General features: G+C 48.2%; 8 protein-coding genes, besides 1 other annotated feature; 6 read left to right on the forward strand and 2 right to left on the reverse strand.

Annotated features, from left to right (window-relative positions):
* Nucleotides 1-138: 138 nt before the first annotated feature.
* Nucleotides 139-1,609, forward strand: FFUJ_03957 (uncharacterized protein; the record flags this gene model as incomplete). XM_023572813.1 has 2 exons in its annotated part: nucleotides 139-261; nucleotides 962-1,609. The coding sequence occupies 2 exons, from the start codon at nucleotides 139-141 to the stop codon at nucleotides 1,607-1,609; spliced, it is 771 nt and encodes a 256-aa protein (XP_023426870.1).
* A 1,933-nt stretch (nucleotides 1,610-3,542) lies between these two features.
* On the forward strand, nucleotides 3,543-5,357 carry FFUJ_03956 (related to hydrolases or acyltransferases (alpha/beta hydrolase superfamily); the record flags this gene model as incomplete). XM_023572814.1 has 4 exons in its annotated part: nucleotides 3,543-3,919; nucleotides 3,968-4,009; nucleotides 4,064-5,168; nucleotides 5,226-5,357. The coding sequence occupies 4 exons, from the start codon at nucleotides 3,543-3,545 to the stop codon at nucleotides 5,355-5,357; spliced, it is 1,656 nt and encodes a 551-aa protein (XP_023426871.1).
* Nucleotides 5,358-5,988: 631 nt separating this feature from the next.
* FFUJ_03955 (related to hippurate hydrolase) lies at nucleotides 5,989-7,284 on the forward strand (the record flags this gene model as incomplete). The annotated part of the gene is made up of 1 exon (XM_023572815.1): nucleotides 5,989-7,284. The coding sequence occupies one exon, from the start codon at nucleotides 5,989-5,991 to the stop codon at nucleotides 7,282-7,284; it is 1,296 nt and encodes a 431-aa protein (XP_023426872.1).
* A 224-nt stretch (nucleotides 7,285-7,508) lies between these two features.
* Nucleotides 7,509-7,607, forward strand: a tRNA (tRNA-Leu).
* A 676-nt stretch (nucleotides 7,608-8,283) lies between these two features.
* FFUJ_03954 (uncharacterized protein) lies at nucleotides 8,284-8,807 on the reverse strand (the record flags this gene model as incomplete). XM_023572816.1 has 2 exons in its annotated part: nucleotides 8,284-8,662; nucleotides 8,782-8,807. 2 exons carry the CDS (start codon nucleotides 8,805-8,807, stop codon nucleotides 8,284-8,286), a joined length of 405 nt encoding a protein of 134 aa, XP_023426873.1.
* Nucleotides 8,808-9,519: 712 nt separating this feature from the next.
* Nucleotides 9,520-10,388, reverse strand: FFUJ_03953 (uncharacterized protein; the record flags this gene model as incomplete). XM_023572817.1 has 2 exons in its annotated part: nucleotides 9,520-10,259; nucleotides 10,313-10,388. 2 exons carry the CDS (start codon nucleotides 10,386-10,388, stop codon nucleotides 9,520-9,522), a joined length of 816 nt encoding a protein of 271 aa, XP_023426874.1.
* Nucleotides 10,389-11,746: 1,358 nt separating this feature from the next.
* On the forward strand, nucleotides 11,747-13,137 carry FFUJ_03952 (uncharacterized protein; the record flags this gene model as incomplete). XM_023572819.1 has 2 exons in its annotated part: nucleotides 11,747-11,861; nucleotides 11,912-13,137. The coding sequence occupies 2 exons, from the start codon at nucleotides 11,747-11,749 to the stop codon at nucleotides 13,135-13,137; spliced, it is 1,341 nt and encodes a 446-aa protein (XP_023426875.1).
* A 304-nt stretch (nucleotides 13,138-13,441) lies between these two features.
* On the forward strand, nucleotides 13,442-15,468 carry FFUJ_03951 (related to amidase; the record flags this gene model as incomplete). XM_023572820.1 has 4 exons in its annotated part: nucleotides 13,442-13,497; nucleotides 13,556-13,633; nucleotides 13,683-14,302; nucleotides 14,354-15,468. The coding sequence occupies 4 exons, from the start codon at nucleotides 13,442-13,444 to the stop codon at nucleotides 15,466-15,468; spliced, it is 1,869 nt and encodes a 622-aa protein (XP_023426876.1).
* Nucleotides 15,469-15,794: 326 nt separating this feature from the next.
* On the forward strand, nucleotides 15,795-16,906 carry FFUJ_03950 (uncharacterized protein; the record flags this gene model as incomplete). XM_023572821.1 has 3 exons in its annotated part: nucleotides 15,795-16,245; nucleotides 16,297-16,460; nucleotides 16,511-16,906. 3 exons carry the CDS (start codon nucleotides 15,795-15,797, stop codon nucleotides 16,904-16,906), a joined length of 1,011 nt encoding a protein of 336 aa, XP_023426877.1.
* Nucleotides 16,907-17,265: the final 359 nt, after the last annotated feature.

A 17,265-nucleotide genomic window follows, 5' to 3' on the forward strand; every position in this document is an offset into this window, starting at 1 on the left:
CAGGCACTACTCAGGTATGGTTTGGAGATCTGGTCAACTTGCTGAAAGAAGGGAAGATGCGGGGTATTCTAATACTGGCGAAGACCTGTGCTTACTATTAATAGGCCTCGCATTTTCAGCTGACTCGAATCTGCAGCCATGAAGGTGGCGGCCACTCAGCAGACGGAATTTGGCGCGCAGCCTGCTTCTCTGAAACGCGAGGGCAAAACAGGTGCTCAGACCTTCGGGCCTGGCTCTGACCTTGCTGGTAGTTTTCTGCATGTATTTCTTTAAATAACCGCCGAATGGTGGGACTGATCTATCATAACGACCGAATATAGGTCCAGAGTGTTGATTGAAATGGAGTCTTGGCAGTGGGAAGACATGAAGATTCGAGGCAGATGCAAGAGTATGTCAGCCCCACGAATTGAGAACCTCGTACTGGCCCTTGGGGAAATAAGAGCTCCCGGCAGTAACCAAGGTGTCACTCCAATCTGGCCTAGAGGCCTTTTAAGATATACCGAAGTCCTTTAAACCTTTTGGACGCTTAGGACAAAGAGTCTAAATTTTCTTCCCTTCTCCAGGTTCGTTGATCGGCTGATTGACCGTAAAGCAGGCCACAGGTCTCGACAGATAAGCCTTGGTCAGTCACAGGACAGGCGCAGCACACGTTAACCAATCGAGACGGCCGCTCTAGGTGAGGGTCGCCTCGCAAAAGTGATATGTGTATAGCCCCAGGCTGATTTTCCAACCAGGTTTCACTATAGGCATATTTGCATCACCGCCCTCTATTTCTTCTGAAAAAGCAGCATTCCTGCTTCGCTAAGTATTTCCCCTCTCTCCTCACTTCCAACGACCTATTGAGTCCCTTCTCCCCCGCGCACAGCTTGGCCTTTGTTCGTGTTGAAATCACGGTCTGACGTGAAGGAAAATGAGCCAGCCTGCTTTCAAACACCAGCGCTTGGCTGAACCCGCTGGATAGATTCGGCTGATCGAAGTCACCTCCAAGCCTCATAAGCCTCTTGAACTGTCCCTCAGAACTTACCAGATACATCAAGCCCCGGAGTACAATGCCATCTCATACACATGGGGAGAAAACGGCTTCACAGAAGAGATCATCATCGATGGCCACCTGATGACGGTGACTGAGAACTGCCAATATGCCTTGATGCAAGTCAAGGATCGTTATCCGTCGCTTCCTAGAAAGCCTGTCTTTATCTGGATTGATTCCATCTGCATCAATCAGGGTGATAACGACGAGAAGTCATATCAAGTTGCCATGATGGGCGATATATTTACCAAAGCATCCAAGGTACTGGCTTGTGTCGGGCCTCATCAAGATAACAGCCAAATAATTCGCAATTCCTTGAACAGTATCAAGACACTGAGTCCGAACCTGTACTACCGGGCGGAAAGAGGGTTTTCAGGCCCCGGAACCGAGGACGATTATTTTCTTCACCAGGATTTTGAGAATTTTGAAGAACTGTTCCTCCTACAGTCGCAACTTTCAGGCCGTGAGTTCTATACTCAATTCAGGCACGCCTTCTCTACTTTTGCCAATCGGAGATACTGGAAAGTCTTTGGATCATCCAGGAAGTCGTGGCATCAAACAGAAACAATGGTCAGTTAGAAACACTTTGCGGCTCGGATAGCTTTTCAAGGTTCGAGATGGGAATATGCGACTTTATCTGCCGAGCGACCTACAAAGAATCGAATATGACTGCGTGGGGCCAGGAGCCAGTCTCTAGCGAGGAACTAGGTTTATATTGTTGCCGATTTGTCTTGGCCTCACACGCATCAGTGCCTATACCAGCTCATATGCTACTCGAAAGGCCAAACCCTTTCGGATGCGCAAGACTAGAGGATAAAGTCTTTGGTGTTATGCCCATGATCCGGTGGTCAAAAGGTATCCCACCTGCCCAGCCTGTCTACGAACCCTCTCCGATTTCAGACCTAGCGCAGTTGTTCACCAGCATTACAAAATCGCCGAGGACAGATATATGGGCCGTCCTTGACGCACTGGGACTTTCACACGACCATAAGCTCTTGAGGCCCCTTGTGGAAGCGAGAATGAAGAGCCGGTCTCAGCCCCTTGGTCGAGGCAATTACCCACCGATGTCGTTCAAATTTAAGGCTACATTCATGGCAATATTTCGAAACACTTGCAGTCAGCTTTCTGCCGGTCTGGTTCGTAATCATTATCAACTTCCGAAAAGTTCAGATCAGATTGAAGCTGAATGTACAAGACTCCGGAAGGAACAATACAGCTATTTTGTGGTTCTGTAATTTGTGCGTTACTCTGCTGTGATGCCCAAGAAGGTGACAGCATCATCAAGGTGCCAGTCATTGGTGAATTACTGGTTTTGAGGCGCAGTGCGGAAGTAGACGAGTATAGCATTATCGGCCAAGGTCTGCTGCTTTCTAATTATGAGATTCCATCTTGCCCTTCAATGGTATCGATAGAGGACGAGTTCAAAGAGAGCGAAGCTTATTGGGGGAATAATTTCGATTCCTGCTGTGAGATCGAAGCTGAGCCTATCGAGTTTATAGTGTTGGAGCGGCAGGATCGCGGAATCGAGGGGTCACGTATTGAAGGAACGAAATTGGAGCAGTTGGCTACTAAGATATACGGCGCAGTTAGGTTGATTGCTTAGCTCTATAAAGATAATTTATGATCCAATCGAGATGCTACCTAGTACGGCAAATGTGAGTAGGAGGGTACTGACGCTTTGGTAGGTCTGTTATGATAGACTCTTCATAAAACTGCTATTAATGCTAAATTCTTGGCTTAAAATCTTTCTATCCGATGAAATCCTTATGTATTGGTTTGATGAGATGGCCTTTGTTCACAAATTATCATATTTATAACATATTCAGAGACTTCGATCACATACCTTCCTGACACATAACTGGAGGCAAATGGTGAAAGCGTGCACCTTGCAAGCTCATACCGATCTGGAGCCCAGGCGTAAAGCCAAAACTATACGTTATCGGGATAATCACTTCAAAAGTTTGAATAAACCATAACTACATCTCGTGAGATGCGTCATAGGCATACTTCACTGCATGTCTTTGTTTCACCGCATTTACATCCATCGTGTTTGATCCTGCGCCTCCATCCTTCAATCCCAATTCTGGATCCTTCACTTGGCAAGCCTCGTCATGACGCATCATGTAGCCTAGAGATCTTCGCAAGCTGATAACTAAAGCTGGGCGCCAAGGCGTTGGCCCCCAAGGCAGATCTGATTCTCTTGGCCAACGCCTGAGTCCACTATCCATTTCAGGCGAAATATACCGCTAGCGAGGCTCAGCTGTTGAGCCACGGATTAACGCGTCTTGGAAATGGGGACTTGGTTGGGCAGCGGAGTCTGGGCTGTTCCGTCTCTACGTACGACTAATCCTTGGCTTTTGCCGAGGAACATAGCCTTGGATCAACAAACAAGGCAGTGCTGCGATGACGGACAAGATGGCTGAAAGTCCGAGAGATTTATGCTTAAATAGGATGAAGAATATCCCGAATACTACAATGTTTCATACCGCATTCTCGTATCAATTCCTCCATCATGAAGTTTCAAACTGTTTTTCTGAGCCATCTACTTCTTCAGGCAGCACAGGCCTCAACTTTACCGAAAGATGTTTTCGCTGCTCTGAAACCCAGAGATGACCTCAAGAACTCAAACAGCTCCAAAATAGACTGGTCAGAATGTGACTTGGACTTTGGAGATAATTCGACAAACAAGCGACAGAGAAATTATGACTGCGCCAGACTCTCCGTTCCTTTGGACTATACGTCTACAAGCAACGGCGAAACCATCAAACTTGACCTGATCAAAGCCAAAGCCTCCAAAGAGCCCTACCTAGGCAGCGTTCTGTACAACCCCGGCGGTCCCGGTGGTTCAGGCGTCGAGGCCATCGTCTATTCCGGAATGGAACTTGCCGCGTAAGTTACATCCGCAAAATTACAGTCCAATGCTGACATGCATCACAGAGTTCTTGGCGGACAATATGATGTCATTGGATTCGACCCCCGGTAAGCTCAGCCTCTTCCTATGCTTGGTGTTATGTAACACTAACAATTATTCAGAGGAACTGGCCGTACAATTCCGTTCATCTGCAATGGAACAGGCTTTGGCACGGGAACGAATCTCACAAGTGCAAAAGGTCTTCGTCGTAGAGAGTTCAACACAATTCCGCAGGCTGAGACCTGGGATATTGTCAGAAATCAGACTTGGGAGCTCGCTGGTAGCTTGGCGGAGAATTGCTATGAGAGTCGACAAGATACAGGGCGTTTTGTTGGAACACCCTTTGTCGCGAGGGACATGATCTCTATTGTTGATGCGTTGGGTCAAGGACCTCTGCTTAACTACTGGGGTGTCTCTTATGGCACTATCCTAGGCCAAGTTACTGCTTCCATGTTCCCTGAGCGTATCGGCCGCATGTTGATTGATGCTAACTTGAAAGCCGATGACTATGCGGTTACAACGTGGATCAACAGCATGAGAGATGCCGAGCGATCACTTTCCAATCTTCTGGACGAGTGTGTTGAATCTGGAAAGGAACTTTGCTCTCTTGCAGACTACCACGGAAACAGCACAACAGGCGAGAGCCTCCTCACAGAGTTTAGAGAGATGCTGGGAGGTTATCTCAATGGAACCCTCCCCGGCGGCGACATCGATGAGGAAGATCTTCCCAGCGATGATCTGAATCTGCTCATCATCACTTTCAAAAACCTCATCTTTGGAGAACTATACAGCCCTGTAAACTACCCCAGCATCATCAACCGCATCGAAGGTCTTTTCAACAATAACGTCACAGCCATGTTCAAAATGAGGAATGCAAGCTCGTTGGAAAGCGAGTGGAACATTGCCGCTGAGTTCGCCACCAACGGCATTGCATGCAGCGACTCTTCGTTCCACGTTGAAGACCAGGATGATTTATTCTCTATTTTCCAAGCTCATCGCGCTGAGGGATCTTTCTCTGATCTCGGAACAGTTGCGAGACTTTTCTGTGCGCAGTGGAAGTTTTCTGCGACGGAGCAGATTGATATCAACAAGCTGAGGAATGTGAAGACAAAAAACCCGCTTCTTATCGTTAATGGACGATATGATCCTGTTACACCTTTGAGTAGTGCCTGGGGCGTGTCCGCTCAATTCCGAGGAAGCCGAGTCGTGGTTCACGAAGGTGTAGGTGTAAGTATCCCCTGCACACCAGAGTGATGAGGAATCTTTTCTAACTGAGAGTTATAGCACGGACTGATGGCTCACCCATCGAACTGCACGCAAGAGATTGTCAAAAACTATTTCGTTGATGGAGAGATGCCCAAGCTCAACACTACCTGCCAGCCTGATGAGCCTGTGTTTGAGTATGCAGCACTATAAGCAAAAGGGTCCAGAAAAAGACAGAATAGAGAGAGAGACACCGTCAACGACTTTGCAATGTCACCCCGTATTTGATTAGATGTATAACTTCCTGGTACATACTTAGCTTTAACTCCAGACTTGATTTAACTCAATTGTATCCATGAGTTCCAACTCTTATATGTTTGCCTTGACTAGTATTACAATAAAGTTTTACCGTATTTTTCTACTCTTTCCTCCTACAACCCTGGCGACTCGCCTATAGTTCACCTAGACGCCCGTTTCTAGATTCTAAATTCTCGGAAGCTGTCCCCGAGAGCTTCGGAAGGGCACCGGTTAATTTCTTTACGGGAGAAACGTTAACTATCGCGAAATAATTTGTACAGCGGTTCTTCACCCTTAGTTTGGCAATCTAATCCAATAAATAAAAATCTAGCCTTTCCTTAAAGTTTCGTCATGATGAATTTATGCAAACTGTTGGAATTTGGCTTAAGTAGCAGCCTCGGCCCCGCGACGATGGTGAAAGCAAAGATGGATGGCATGACTCGGGTAAATGTCCGGAGGATTCAGCATGAATAATCCACAACTCCTCCACACTATATGACTCCCCTATTCCTCTCATCCTCACTTCTTTAGGGATCTGTACCACAAAATGTCAAAATCAATTTTATCAGACTTGGTAGATCAGCATCGGCCTGACCTCCAACCGTTGGAGGAGTTGTACAAACATCTTCATCGCAACCCCGAGCTCTCCAACCAAGAAGTCGAAACAGCGGCTACTATCGCCCAACGACTTAGGGAGATTAGCCCCGAAGATCTCGTCATAAAGCCTCATATTGGGGGTCATGGCTTAGCTGCTGTTCTCCGCAATGGCGATGGCCCCACTGTCTTACTTCGTGCAGACATTGATGCTCTGCCAGTCCAAGAGACTACAGGCTTAGAGTATGCAAGCACAAAACGCATGATCCATGCTGCGAGCGGAGTTGAGAAGCCTGTTATGCATGCTTGCGGTCATGATATGCACATTGTGACATTACTAGGTGCTGCGGCAACTCTTTTCTCGTCCCGGGAATCCTGGGCTGGAACTTTGGTCCTGGCCTTTCAACCTGCTGAGGAGCGCGGTACTGGCGCGCAAGCAATGGTTGACGACGGTCTTTACACTAAACACGAGGTTCCAATTCCGGACTTCGTTCTGGGAGCACATGTAAGACCTTTACGTGCTGGTACAATCGGCACACGAAGAGGACTTGTTGCCACGAGCGCGGATAACTACAAAGTCACGATCCACGGCAAAGGTTCGCATGCGAGTATGCCCCATACTGCCATTGATCCCATCGCTATTTCCGCCAATGCTATTCTTAAGCTGCAGACACTCGTCAGCCGCGAAGTTGACCCAGCTGAGTCAAGCGTGGTAACCGTCACGAGTATTCACGCTGGGGATGCTGAGAACGTCATTGCCGACTCAGCCGTTCTTGGCGTCGACACCCGATCTACTACGATCGCAACACGCGAGCGTCTCCTAAAGCGCATAAAAGCAGTAATCGAAGCCGAGTGCGCCTGCGCCAACGTCCTCAAAAGTCCAGATTTTGAGCAAACCCGAGCTTTTCCTTTGACGATCAACGACGAAGCTGTCACTAAGAGAGTGGAAGAGTCATTTGCTGCGCACTTTGGCGAAGGGCCTGGGAAATACGACAGGGATATGCCGAAACTTGCTTTCAGTGAGGACTTTTCGATCTTGGCTACTGCTGTTGATAAGCCGTATTGCTTTTTCACATATGGTTGCGTCGATGGAGATGTTTGGGATAAGGCGGAGAAGGAGGGGACTGTTGCGCAGAGTATTGCTGCGAATCATTCTTCCAAGTTTGCTCCGATCATTCAACCAACTCTCAGGACTGGGTTGGATGGGTATGCATTGGGTGCTCTCACATTTTTAGCAAAGGGACGATAGGTCACAGGCTAGTTGAGCTGGAAGACGATATCTATGACTACTACGTAATTAGCCAGGCAAGATTATTTGACTAAAGCAAGCTGAATTATCATTGACATTAGTATTTTTTAGTCGCAGTCCAGAAGTGATGCACAATAGAGAAAGATCCAGATGTTATACAGTGACTCGACATTTTGTACTGTGTATAGGTTGGCAAAACTTAATTGCTTTCATCCAATAACATCGGTGAGATGGCCGAGTTGGTTATGGCGCCAGGTTAAGGTTAACCTTAACACCAATTCCTGGTGGAGCAATCCTCCTGGGTTCGAGTCCCAGTCTCATCAGAATTTCCTTTTTGATACTCCTGGAGGCACTCTGGATAGGAGCAAACTTTCCTTTTCTTTTAAGAAAAGGACTCTATTTTGTTACACAGTGATAATCGTTTCCGCCCAAAGTTATGTAGTATAGAGTAATGGCAATACTTCTCACTAAGGACCCTCTCACAGCCAATTGGAAAACTGAATTGAAGACCTTGAATGAATTAACTTCACCCTTCTCCAGCGCGTGAGGACAAGAGTCGCATCAGGCGGAATAACTCACACATCAGTAGTCGCTCTTTATCCCTTTCCATCTCACGATACCATCAAGGTCTCGTAATTATCGAAAAGCTTAGAGCCTTGTTCACGATGTCTCGACCACAAGACAACGCGCAACCGAGCCCTCCCGTACTGTTCGCGATGCACGAAGTCGTGTAACGCATAGCCTCGTTGGCCAACACCACTGATAGTACAGAATTCCCACTTACTGCGGATATGAGAGATGCGGGTCTTCAATGACAAGGACTTCAACTCATATCATCACAGTCCAGGGCTCGACGACATCTTATGCCAGATTGCATGACGATGACTCTGAGCCCCCAACGTCCACGAAGCCCCTCTCCCAGTTGGGTCCTTACGGCTGGGGCTTGACGGAGCATAGCCAAGCCGAATTAATTTAAGCCACAGTTAAGTACAAGCATGATTATCTCGAGGCAAAGTCTCGGTAAAAGAGCGCGTTGGAGAAGTGTTTCATAATCGGGGTTGTAATGTACGAGAGCTCCTGAAAGATCCTGTATTCGAAGCATTTCCACTTGTGGAACATCAACGCAAGACCGAGTGTCCTCATTGTTCTCAACTTGCCGATATCTCCTGGCCAATCTTGCCTCTCGCCGTTCTCCTCGTCGCCACGCCGCCTTGTGATCCCAAGGAATGCTGGCAGACCAAGCGACTCTATATGACTGTCAAGTCCATGTTCGCACTTATACAACTGCAGCCTCCAAAACGTGCTCCCCGATTTGGGAATCACGGTTGTGAAAGAATGAACGAATTTCGTAAGTGGACCGGTAGTGTCGACACTGGACCTATCGATCCTTTCAGCAGGTTCGATGCTCAACACCCAGATCTAAATGAGTCTTTAGACCTACCGTCGAGGTAAGACCCAAGCCAGCAGTATTTCACCAACACTCAGAGATTGACTTACGCTTCTAGTTGCTTGCTGGCCCACATGATGATGCAAATGTATGACTCATGCCGGCCTTATGAAGAAATCGAGCGAAAGTTGTTACGGCAATGTAGGGCAAGGGCTGTTGTTGGTGCAGGTTTTATCTTTTCCACAACTTCAGGTGCAGATGAGAACAAGAAGGAGCTGCCTCTAATAGGATTGTAATTTAAGCTGCATCACATATTACTTGCGCTAAAGACGGGCTGGCCTGGTCGCGATGATGATGAAACGATTGCCACTTTGATACCAGATGAGAAGGAAATGCAAGAGATGGCCTGCTGCGGGTTGGTACTTTATGTCGTCTGTCCAGAACCGGGATCTAACTACTTTCATAAGATTATGTCAATTAGATTTGTAATCATATTCAGAAAAGGCAGCTATCTAAGGACTGAAGTACAATGCTCGGATATGCCAGTAATCTCAAGCGTGGTGAAAGACTGGATGTTCATTTCAGACGATACAGGATGGACTTTAGAAAACCAAAAGTGGTCACATTTCAGCGTGCGCATTTGATATAGTCTCCTCGCCTTCTTTTATAATGAGATGAGTCATGATGAGAGTCAGAGGTTGGCAATCTTGGAGTTAGCAAACTGCAAGGTAGGATGTTGAAGATATATACAAGAACTATAGTACTGTTTTGCATATTTGTATAAAATTAGTATCTAAATAAAGGAGGCTCAACTGCGTAATTTCAATGCCTCAGCTCAAACCTCCACATTACTCTGCCAGGATCACATCAATGGCAGTATAGCCCGATCCAAAGTCCCCACTAGCATCACCAAAATAGCCGTTCTGAGAACCATCTACGTAGAACTGAGAGAACGAGATCGCATTGTTAGGTCGCGCGCAATTTCCATTCGACTGGCATGATCCATTCGGCGCAGTGCAAGAAAGGGTGCCGCTGGCCGCCCTTGTGCATTTCAAGGGAGCGTTCTGGAAGTTATCAAAGGGGCACAGGACAAGCGGCCCAAGCACGCCCGAAGGCTTGTAGTTCAAGCATAGGTAGTTGTTGTTGGTGCCTGTGGCGAGCTGGCCGTTGGCTGCGAGGGTGAAGATCAGGGTCTGGGTTGAGTCTGATGGTGTGAAGGATAGGGCGACGAATCGAGTGTCGGTGCCGTGGAGGGTGAGGCCAGCGGCGGGTCCAGTGCCGACAATGGAGCCGGGTGTGTAAGATGGGCCGGCGGTGGTTGTAGTGGAAGCTTCCTCGGTGGAGGTCGAAGCGGCCTCAGTGGTGGTAGCGGTCTCGGTGGTAGAAGCCTCAGTAGTGACTGTAACCTCGGTCGTGGTAGTGGGAACAGCTTCAGTCGAAGTAGTTTCAGCCTCAGTGGTAGAAGCCGTCAAGGTCTCACTCAAGTCGGTGCTCAAAGTCTCAGTTGCAGAGGTCAACGACTCAACGACAGAAGTCTCAGAGGTGGCGGTAGTCGATTCAGCAATTGAAGTTGCGGCTGTAGTTGTACCTAGGCAATTTGTCAGTATCCAAGAGTCCTCCTATATATGCCTAGGTACTCACGAGCGGGCTTGCAAACTCCAGCTTCAACGACCATATCAGCCGCAAAAAGGGCCAGGGCAAGAGATAAAACACGCATGATAACAGCTGAGCGAATGTTAACGAGAGACAGACAGCTTGATGAGACAGAACGGGGAAAAACAAGTCTTGGCCTGGGGATGGGCTTGGTCCTAAGTAAATAGTGGCGATCTTCCGATCTAGACCCAGTAGTTCCTGGATCGAATCTGGTCCATGAGGGCTATCATTGGTGATAGTTTCTAGCTAATCGACGCCACATTCAATAGTCTCGGGGGGCTACCAGGGGATAGGAGGTTTTTAAGAGGACGCCGCTATGAGGTTCCACTTGGGAAATTTGGTTTTGTTATGTGCGCGGCATCGTCAGCCGTAGCAGGGGACCGAAAAAGATACGAAAGGGGGTCGACAATTTGTAGACTGTCGCAACGGGGAAATGTGGTAAGGTTGAAGAGTCAAATGAGGCTTCATCTCCAACGCACAAAGGTATACAAACACTTGGTTAGCTGGTTGCAAATAATGTCGGCCCTGACGACGTTGTAAGCTGTTGCAAACTGCTAGAACGGCAGGTCTCTAGAAACACAGTATGATTAGAGGCCTAGTTGGACTCGTGGGGGGGTACTCATCTAAGAGATGATGAGTAGATAGAATTGATTTCTTGATTTTTTCGATTGCTAGCATTTGGATTGCTGATAAGCGACGTGTTTTGGCAATTTTTAACGTTGGCGTTGTCAATTACGTCGAGATCATGAGAGTCAATGAGTCAGGAAAATCGTAACAACGAGGTTCTTCATGGTGTAGGAGAGACAGACATAATCTATGTATCTCCTCTGTAATGATATACTCGTCGCGAATCGCATCTTGGCCAATTGAGATCATGTATCAATGTATCAATGAAATGATAATTGACTACCCTAAAGTTGTGAGCCAGACGTGTTATTTGCAATTTAGACTTGTCGCTGAGAGCTTCATGCAGAACTTGGTTAACTACCCTATACCTCACCATATGGTAGTTATCAAGCACGCGATCTTATAGGCATTTCAGCGGTAGGGAACACAGTAAGAAAAACAGCAAACCAGAGCGTCGAATTTGCTCGGAGGATATTTGCCTTGGCAGTCTCCTCTTCATCTGGGTGACGCCACTGACCCCCCAGATCTCTCCCCGTCAAATAGCGCGAAACATTGAAGCGTAGCTTGCCGGTAGTTGAGTCTCCAAGATCTGCATTCACCAAAGTCATTAAATGGCCAGGGGATAAGGTGGCCTCCGAGAAATGCCAAGACGTTTTCAGCTGGGCACTAGTGAGCTGAAACAACAAGGGTCTAGACCCAGAAAATGTTGAGGACATACAAATAGTCACATTACTCCGCTTTGATCATCCCTAGACATCTTCAAACCATCTACTGCCATCGAAATCTACAGATAAAATGGGCGAAGGCGGCTATATCAACCTCGTCAACGGCACGCCGTACAAATGGAAGCGGACTCAGCAGAATAGCTATCAGATGGAGGCCTGGAGCTTCCCGGAGTCGATCGATGCAGGTAAATCGACCAGACTTTGAGACATAAATTGAGATCTGACCATATCTAAGGCAAAGTTCCCAGCACTTATGTTGAGTTTGACCATGGCGTTCTCAAGAAGCGTGGGGATACTAGTGGATCCGTCACATACAGCTTGGAGGGCACCAAGGCGACATTTTCAATCCACGTTCGCGATAAACCCGCCAACATCTGGATCCAGCTCGACGGCCTGGAGGCGCTGAACAATCCTCGCGGCTCCAAGATCGAATTGGGATGGCAGCACGACGAGTGCGTCACGTTTGTACTCTCAGGAAAGGAGGGAAACTTTCACTCTTCGAACCCGCCTACAGATTGGATGCAGAAGAACAGGAACATCCTGGGCCATCGTCCTTTGTCGCAGATTTGCATGCTGGGTACTCATGACTCTGGCATGTCGACTGTATCTCACTGTGATGTCCCTGGCGGTGTCATTGACCCGTACGTTCTGTGCCAGTCTGTCTCGGTCCTGGGACAGCTTGCGCATGGTGCTCGATACTTTGATCTTCGGCCTCAGTACTCGGGTGGCCATCTGTGGACCGGCCATTATACCGGCAAGGTTGGAGGTCGTGGTGAATCGATTTCTGACATCATTTCTGCAGTCAACGAATTCACCAAGAAGAACGGCGAACTGATCATCCTGAACTTTTCGCACTCTCTTCAAACCGACACCGACGAATGGCGAGAGTTTACCAAGCAGGAATGGCACAATCTCATGAAAGAGCTTCTCAAGCTGAACCACTTGTTCATTGTCGAGGACAAGAACAAGGCCAAGAACCTGACTCAGTTGAAGCTTGATGATTTTATTGGTAACGGCAAGGCAGCCGTTGTCTGCGTCATGGAGCAGTGGGACCTCGACATTGGCGACTATGCACACAAGGGATTCTACAAGTACGAAGCGATGAATGTTCGCAACGAGTACTCCAACAAAGACGACGCTGTCGTTATGGTTAATGATCAGCTTGAGAAGATGAAAGGTCACATGTCCGCCAAGGATAAACGCCTTTTCCTGTTGTCTTGGACGCTGACCCAGCAGGCGCCTCAATGGGATGGCGATGTCGTCACTTTCGTTAAGGTTGCACCGAGGTCTTTGAAGCCGATTAAGAAGCTGGCTTATACCTGCAACAAAGAGCTCTTCACGCGACTTCTGCCTGAAGTCAGTGATAAATCGTTCCCCAACGTTGTTTACATTGATTACTTGGATAATCAGGATTACGCAGCTTTGGTCGTTGCCATCAACGACAAGGTTTTCAATAATTGAGTGGTTGGATGGGATATACGCTGGTGGCTGCCTATATTAAGCCATACGTTTCAATAGCAAATCCTGCTTTAAGCCTCTGATACAACTCGCCCCCAATCCTCGGCATGTAATTCGTCACTCGTATTCTCCACGCAGATCAGATCAGATCACGCGTCCCGAGACTCCGAAGTACGTACAGTAGATCCATGACTAACACCGCTAAACCGGTCTCCGCGGTGGCCGCCTTATCCGAGAGTTTAAATTCCCCGAATTCCTGCATCAACTTCAAACCTTGTCAGTTTCTCATCGTCATCACTCTTCAAAAATGAATAATTTCAATAATGAGAGGCGGTTCTTTAACTATCCTGAGCCCCAGGAGGGGTAAGCATGACATTGCGTGATGGGCGAATCATGTGCTGACGTTTTTTGCTTATCGCAGACCTCATGTGCCCTATGCTATTGAACGGAATAGGAATCCGGTCTTGAGAGGACCTCTTCTCGTTGCTGCTGCTTTTTTGTAAGTTTTTATGAATGGCATGAGAAGTTTTGAGTTGCTAATGGTGTAGGATGGAATGGATTCGGTTTATTCGTGAGACTGCTTGGGCTAATGCGGGTTTCGCTTCGCTCCGGAAGATCCGGACTTATCTTGAGCATTTCGAGCCTCGCTACGATCCAACTGTCGTGCCGATCGCGCTTTCTGAAGCTGAGGCTAAAGAACGCGGCGAGAGGGTTCAGATCTCGGCTCTGCAGCAGGCAAATAATTCGCAGACATTAAATCCGTCGAAATTCTACTCGGCAGCTGATTATCGAGCTCTCTATCTCTCTGGGGAGCTTACCCCGGTTGACGTTGCCAAGGCGATTCTGCCCTTGGTTGAAACCGATGGCCCAACACCTGGCCGACACGCTCAAGGCTGGAGGGAGCTCAATATTGAGCGTATCATGAGAGCCGCTGAAGCCTCAACGGAACGCTATAAAAATAAGCAACCCCTCGGTCCCCTCGATGGCGTCCCCTCCGCTATCAAAGATGACTATGATTTAGACGGCTACTCCACCACTCTCGGCTCTCCAAGAGATTACACCGAAACCCCCAAGGATGGAGAATCAACTACAAGCTGGATCGTACGAAAACTCGAGGAAGCAGGTGTTGTCATCATTGGCAAACTGGCTATGCACGAGTTTGGACTAGGTAAGCCCCGTATTCTTATTCTTATTCCTCAAATCGACTGACTCTTATCAGATACGACCGGAAACAACCCCAATCAAGGAACGCCGCGTAACCCCTTCAATTCAGGCTATTACACCGGCGGAAGCTCTTCTGGCCCTGCGTACGCTGTCGGTTCTGGACTTATTCCGCTCGCGTTGGGCAGTGATGGCGGTGGCAGTATTCGCATTCCTGGATCGTTTTGCTCCGTGTTTGGGTTGAAACCTACGCATAACAGACTTGCTTCTTGGCCTGGTGCGAACCACTCACCGACATGTGCTGTTCAAGGACCTTTGGCTGTTGATATGCAGTCGTTGGCAGCTGCGTACGAAGCCATCGCTGAACCTCATCCTTCAACACAATTTCCACCATTGGCTCTGCAGCCTTCACCGCCTGTTACGAAAGTCCTCGGTATCTTCGACGCATGGATCTCGCGCGCTACACCGAGTGTTCAATCGTTGGTTCGCGGGCTTGTTGAGTCTTTGGCTGCTAAGCATGGATACACCCTCGTCCCGATTGAAATTCCTTTCCCTGCCGAGGGTCAGATGGCGCATGCACTTACCGTTCTGACTGATGCTTCGACATTACTCTATGACACCAAGGGTTTGACGCCTGCTAACAAGATTCTGCTTGCATTGGGAAGGACTACACCTTCGACGGATTATTTGTTGGCTCAGAAGTTGAGAGGAATGTTGATGCAGCATCTTTCGTATCTTTGGAAGACATACCCTGGCATGCTTATCGTAACCCCCACTACCGCTTGCGCCGGTGCACCTATCCGCGGAGGAAAGTCCGAGTTATCCTATGGTGTTAACGACGGAAACTATACGCTTCAAAGCATGGAATACGTCTGGCTTGCTAACTTCTGTGGTCTTCCCGCTATAACTGTCCCAGCTGGATACGTCGTTCCCGAAGGTAGAAAAGACGCTGGGGAAGTTGCTGATAGAGACACGGAGGGTAAAATTCCAGTTGGACTTATGGCTACAGGAGAGTGGTGCAGCGAAGATGCGCTGTTGCAGTTTGGTTTTGATGCGGAGGCTGCTGGACAGGACCTTCAAAGCAAACCGCCGAATTGGGAAGATGTGATTGAGAGGGCTAAGGATGAGGCTAAGATGAGTAGAGGACCGCGCCGTGCAACTGGAAGTGAGTAGATGTGAATGGGAGAGTGCTTAGAGGGGAGTAGTCTAGTTTGGGGGCGGGGGGAGTGGAAGGATATATCCTAGATGATTTATAGAGTTTATTCCCTATGCCGCACTAGTAAATTTGTAAACAAGCCATATCTTGTAGGATTCAACTGCGGCTTCCTTCCTTGGCATAGATTCTCGGAGCCTTGCATAACTCCGCACCTTTCAGTCAGCTCACGTGTTTTGAGGCGTTTATCATCCTTCGCTGATCCTTCGCACCAACAACCTCCATCACATCACATCAAGACTCAAAACACACCATAAAACCCATTCTCTGAGTCTTGGTACTGGATATGACAGAACAAAAGAGCAAAGGGCACGGACCTGTTGGTGCGATTCAGTACGATTTACGCGAGCTCACGAGCTCAGAGGAAGATATCCAACAAGCTTGGCAGTTGTGGCACATCATCTTCCCAGACTGGCCCATTGAGCAAGAGCGGTTCGCAGGGCTTCTGTTTGGCTTAAAGGGCCAGCACTGGATTCACGAGCATGGGTTCTGCCTGTCATACTATTCCAAGAGCGGGAACTCCGGAAACATCGCGGCCATCGGAGTCTTACCCGAATACCGTCATAAAGGACTCGGCAATGCGCTTCTAGAAAAAGGAAAGGCTGGACTGAAAGACGCAGCGAAGGTCGCAGGTCAGGAGTTGAACTCTTTAGCGATGGGGTCCATATTCCCGAGGTTTTGGTACCGAGTGCCAACCAGTATCGTACCCGAAGCAAAAGAGTTCCTCTCTCATAGAGGTCAGCGGTCCATCCAAGAGAACTATGGTCATCTACTAACTGACTAACCAGGCACATACGAAACTACTGATACTGTTCGAGACCTTTACAAGGACATCCAGGCCGAGATCGCACCGCCTGAGGCAATGGAGCGAGTCTCAAAGACAAATATCAAATTCACTCCATGGTCGCCAGAACTGTACGAGGAATGCATGGCCAAACAAAACGAGCTATTCGTAAGTAGTTTTCATTTGCCACATTCACATAATCTGACTCACTCATTCAGACCTGGGGCGGCATTTACAGAGCCCTCGCAGCACGAGGCCAACATCACGAAGTAATGGTCGCCATTGACCCCGACACCAACAAGCAGATTGGCTGGACCCTCATGTGCTCTTTTGGGTCTTCAGCCGGCGATTTCTTCGCATTTCTTCCTCTTCTTCCTTCTGGGGAAAAGACTGGTCTCATCGCTGCGGTCGGAGTCGATGAGGCTGAGAGAGGAAAGGGCGTCGGTTTAGCACTCGTTGTCAAAGCGATGGAGAATCTGAAACAGAGAGGCATGAAGGGAATTTTCATTGATGCTGTTGCTATACGGGGGTTCTATGAAAAGCTAGGCTTTGAGACGCAGTGGGAGTATGACGCGTGTAATTTTGACCTGGCTAAATCAGGTGTTGAGGCCTGATCTGATCTATATCCCGAATTCCCGAAAAATAGAATTGATAACAAATACTCGGAGACGAAACTCAAGCATAATAAAATCTATTTCCATCGTAAGAACTGATTTCATACTACTTTAGGCCAAGCCGCTGCTGAAAGAGCGGCTTAGGATTCGGGCGGTAGGCTAAGTAAGTACGGGATGAGACAAGCAGCGATGCCTATTGACAGGACCACTGGTAGTGCTCCAATTCTAGGACTAACCCCGCCTGTGTTATAGGACGTGGATGTCGCGCTTTCGTTTATGGGCATGGTGATTGGCCATGAGAGGATCTAGCCCATGGTCGGTGTAGCACAAGTCTGAGGGTGCCTCCAGATCATTGGATA

This window comes from Fusarium fujikuroi, chromosome FFUJ_chr02 (genome assembly GCF_900079805.1).
Source record: "Fusarium fujikuroi IMI 58289 draft genome, chromosome FFUJ_chr02".
NCBI classification, from domain to species: Eukaryota; Fungi; Ascomycota; class Sordariomycetes; order Hypocreales; family Nectriaceae; genus Fusarium; species Fusarium fujikuroi.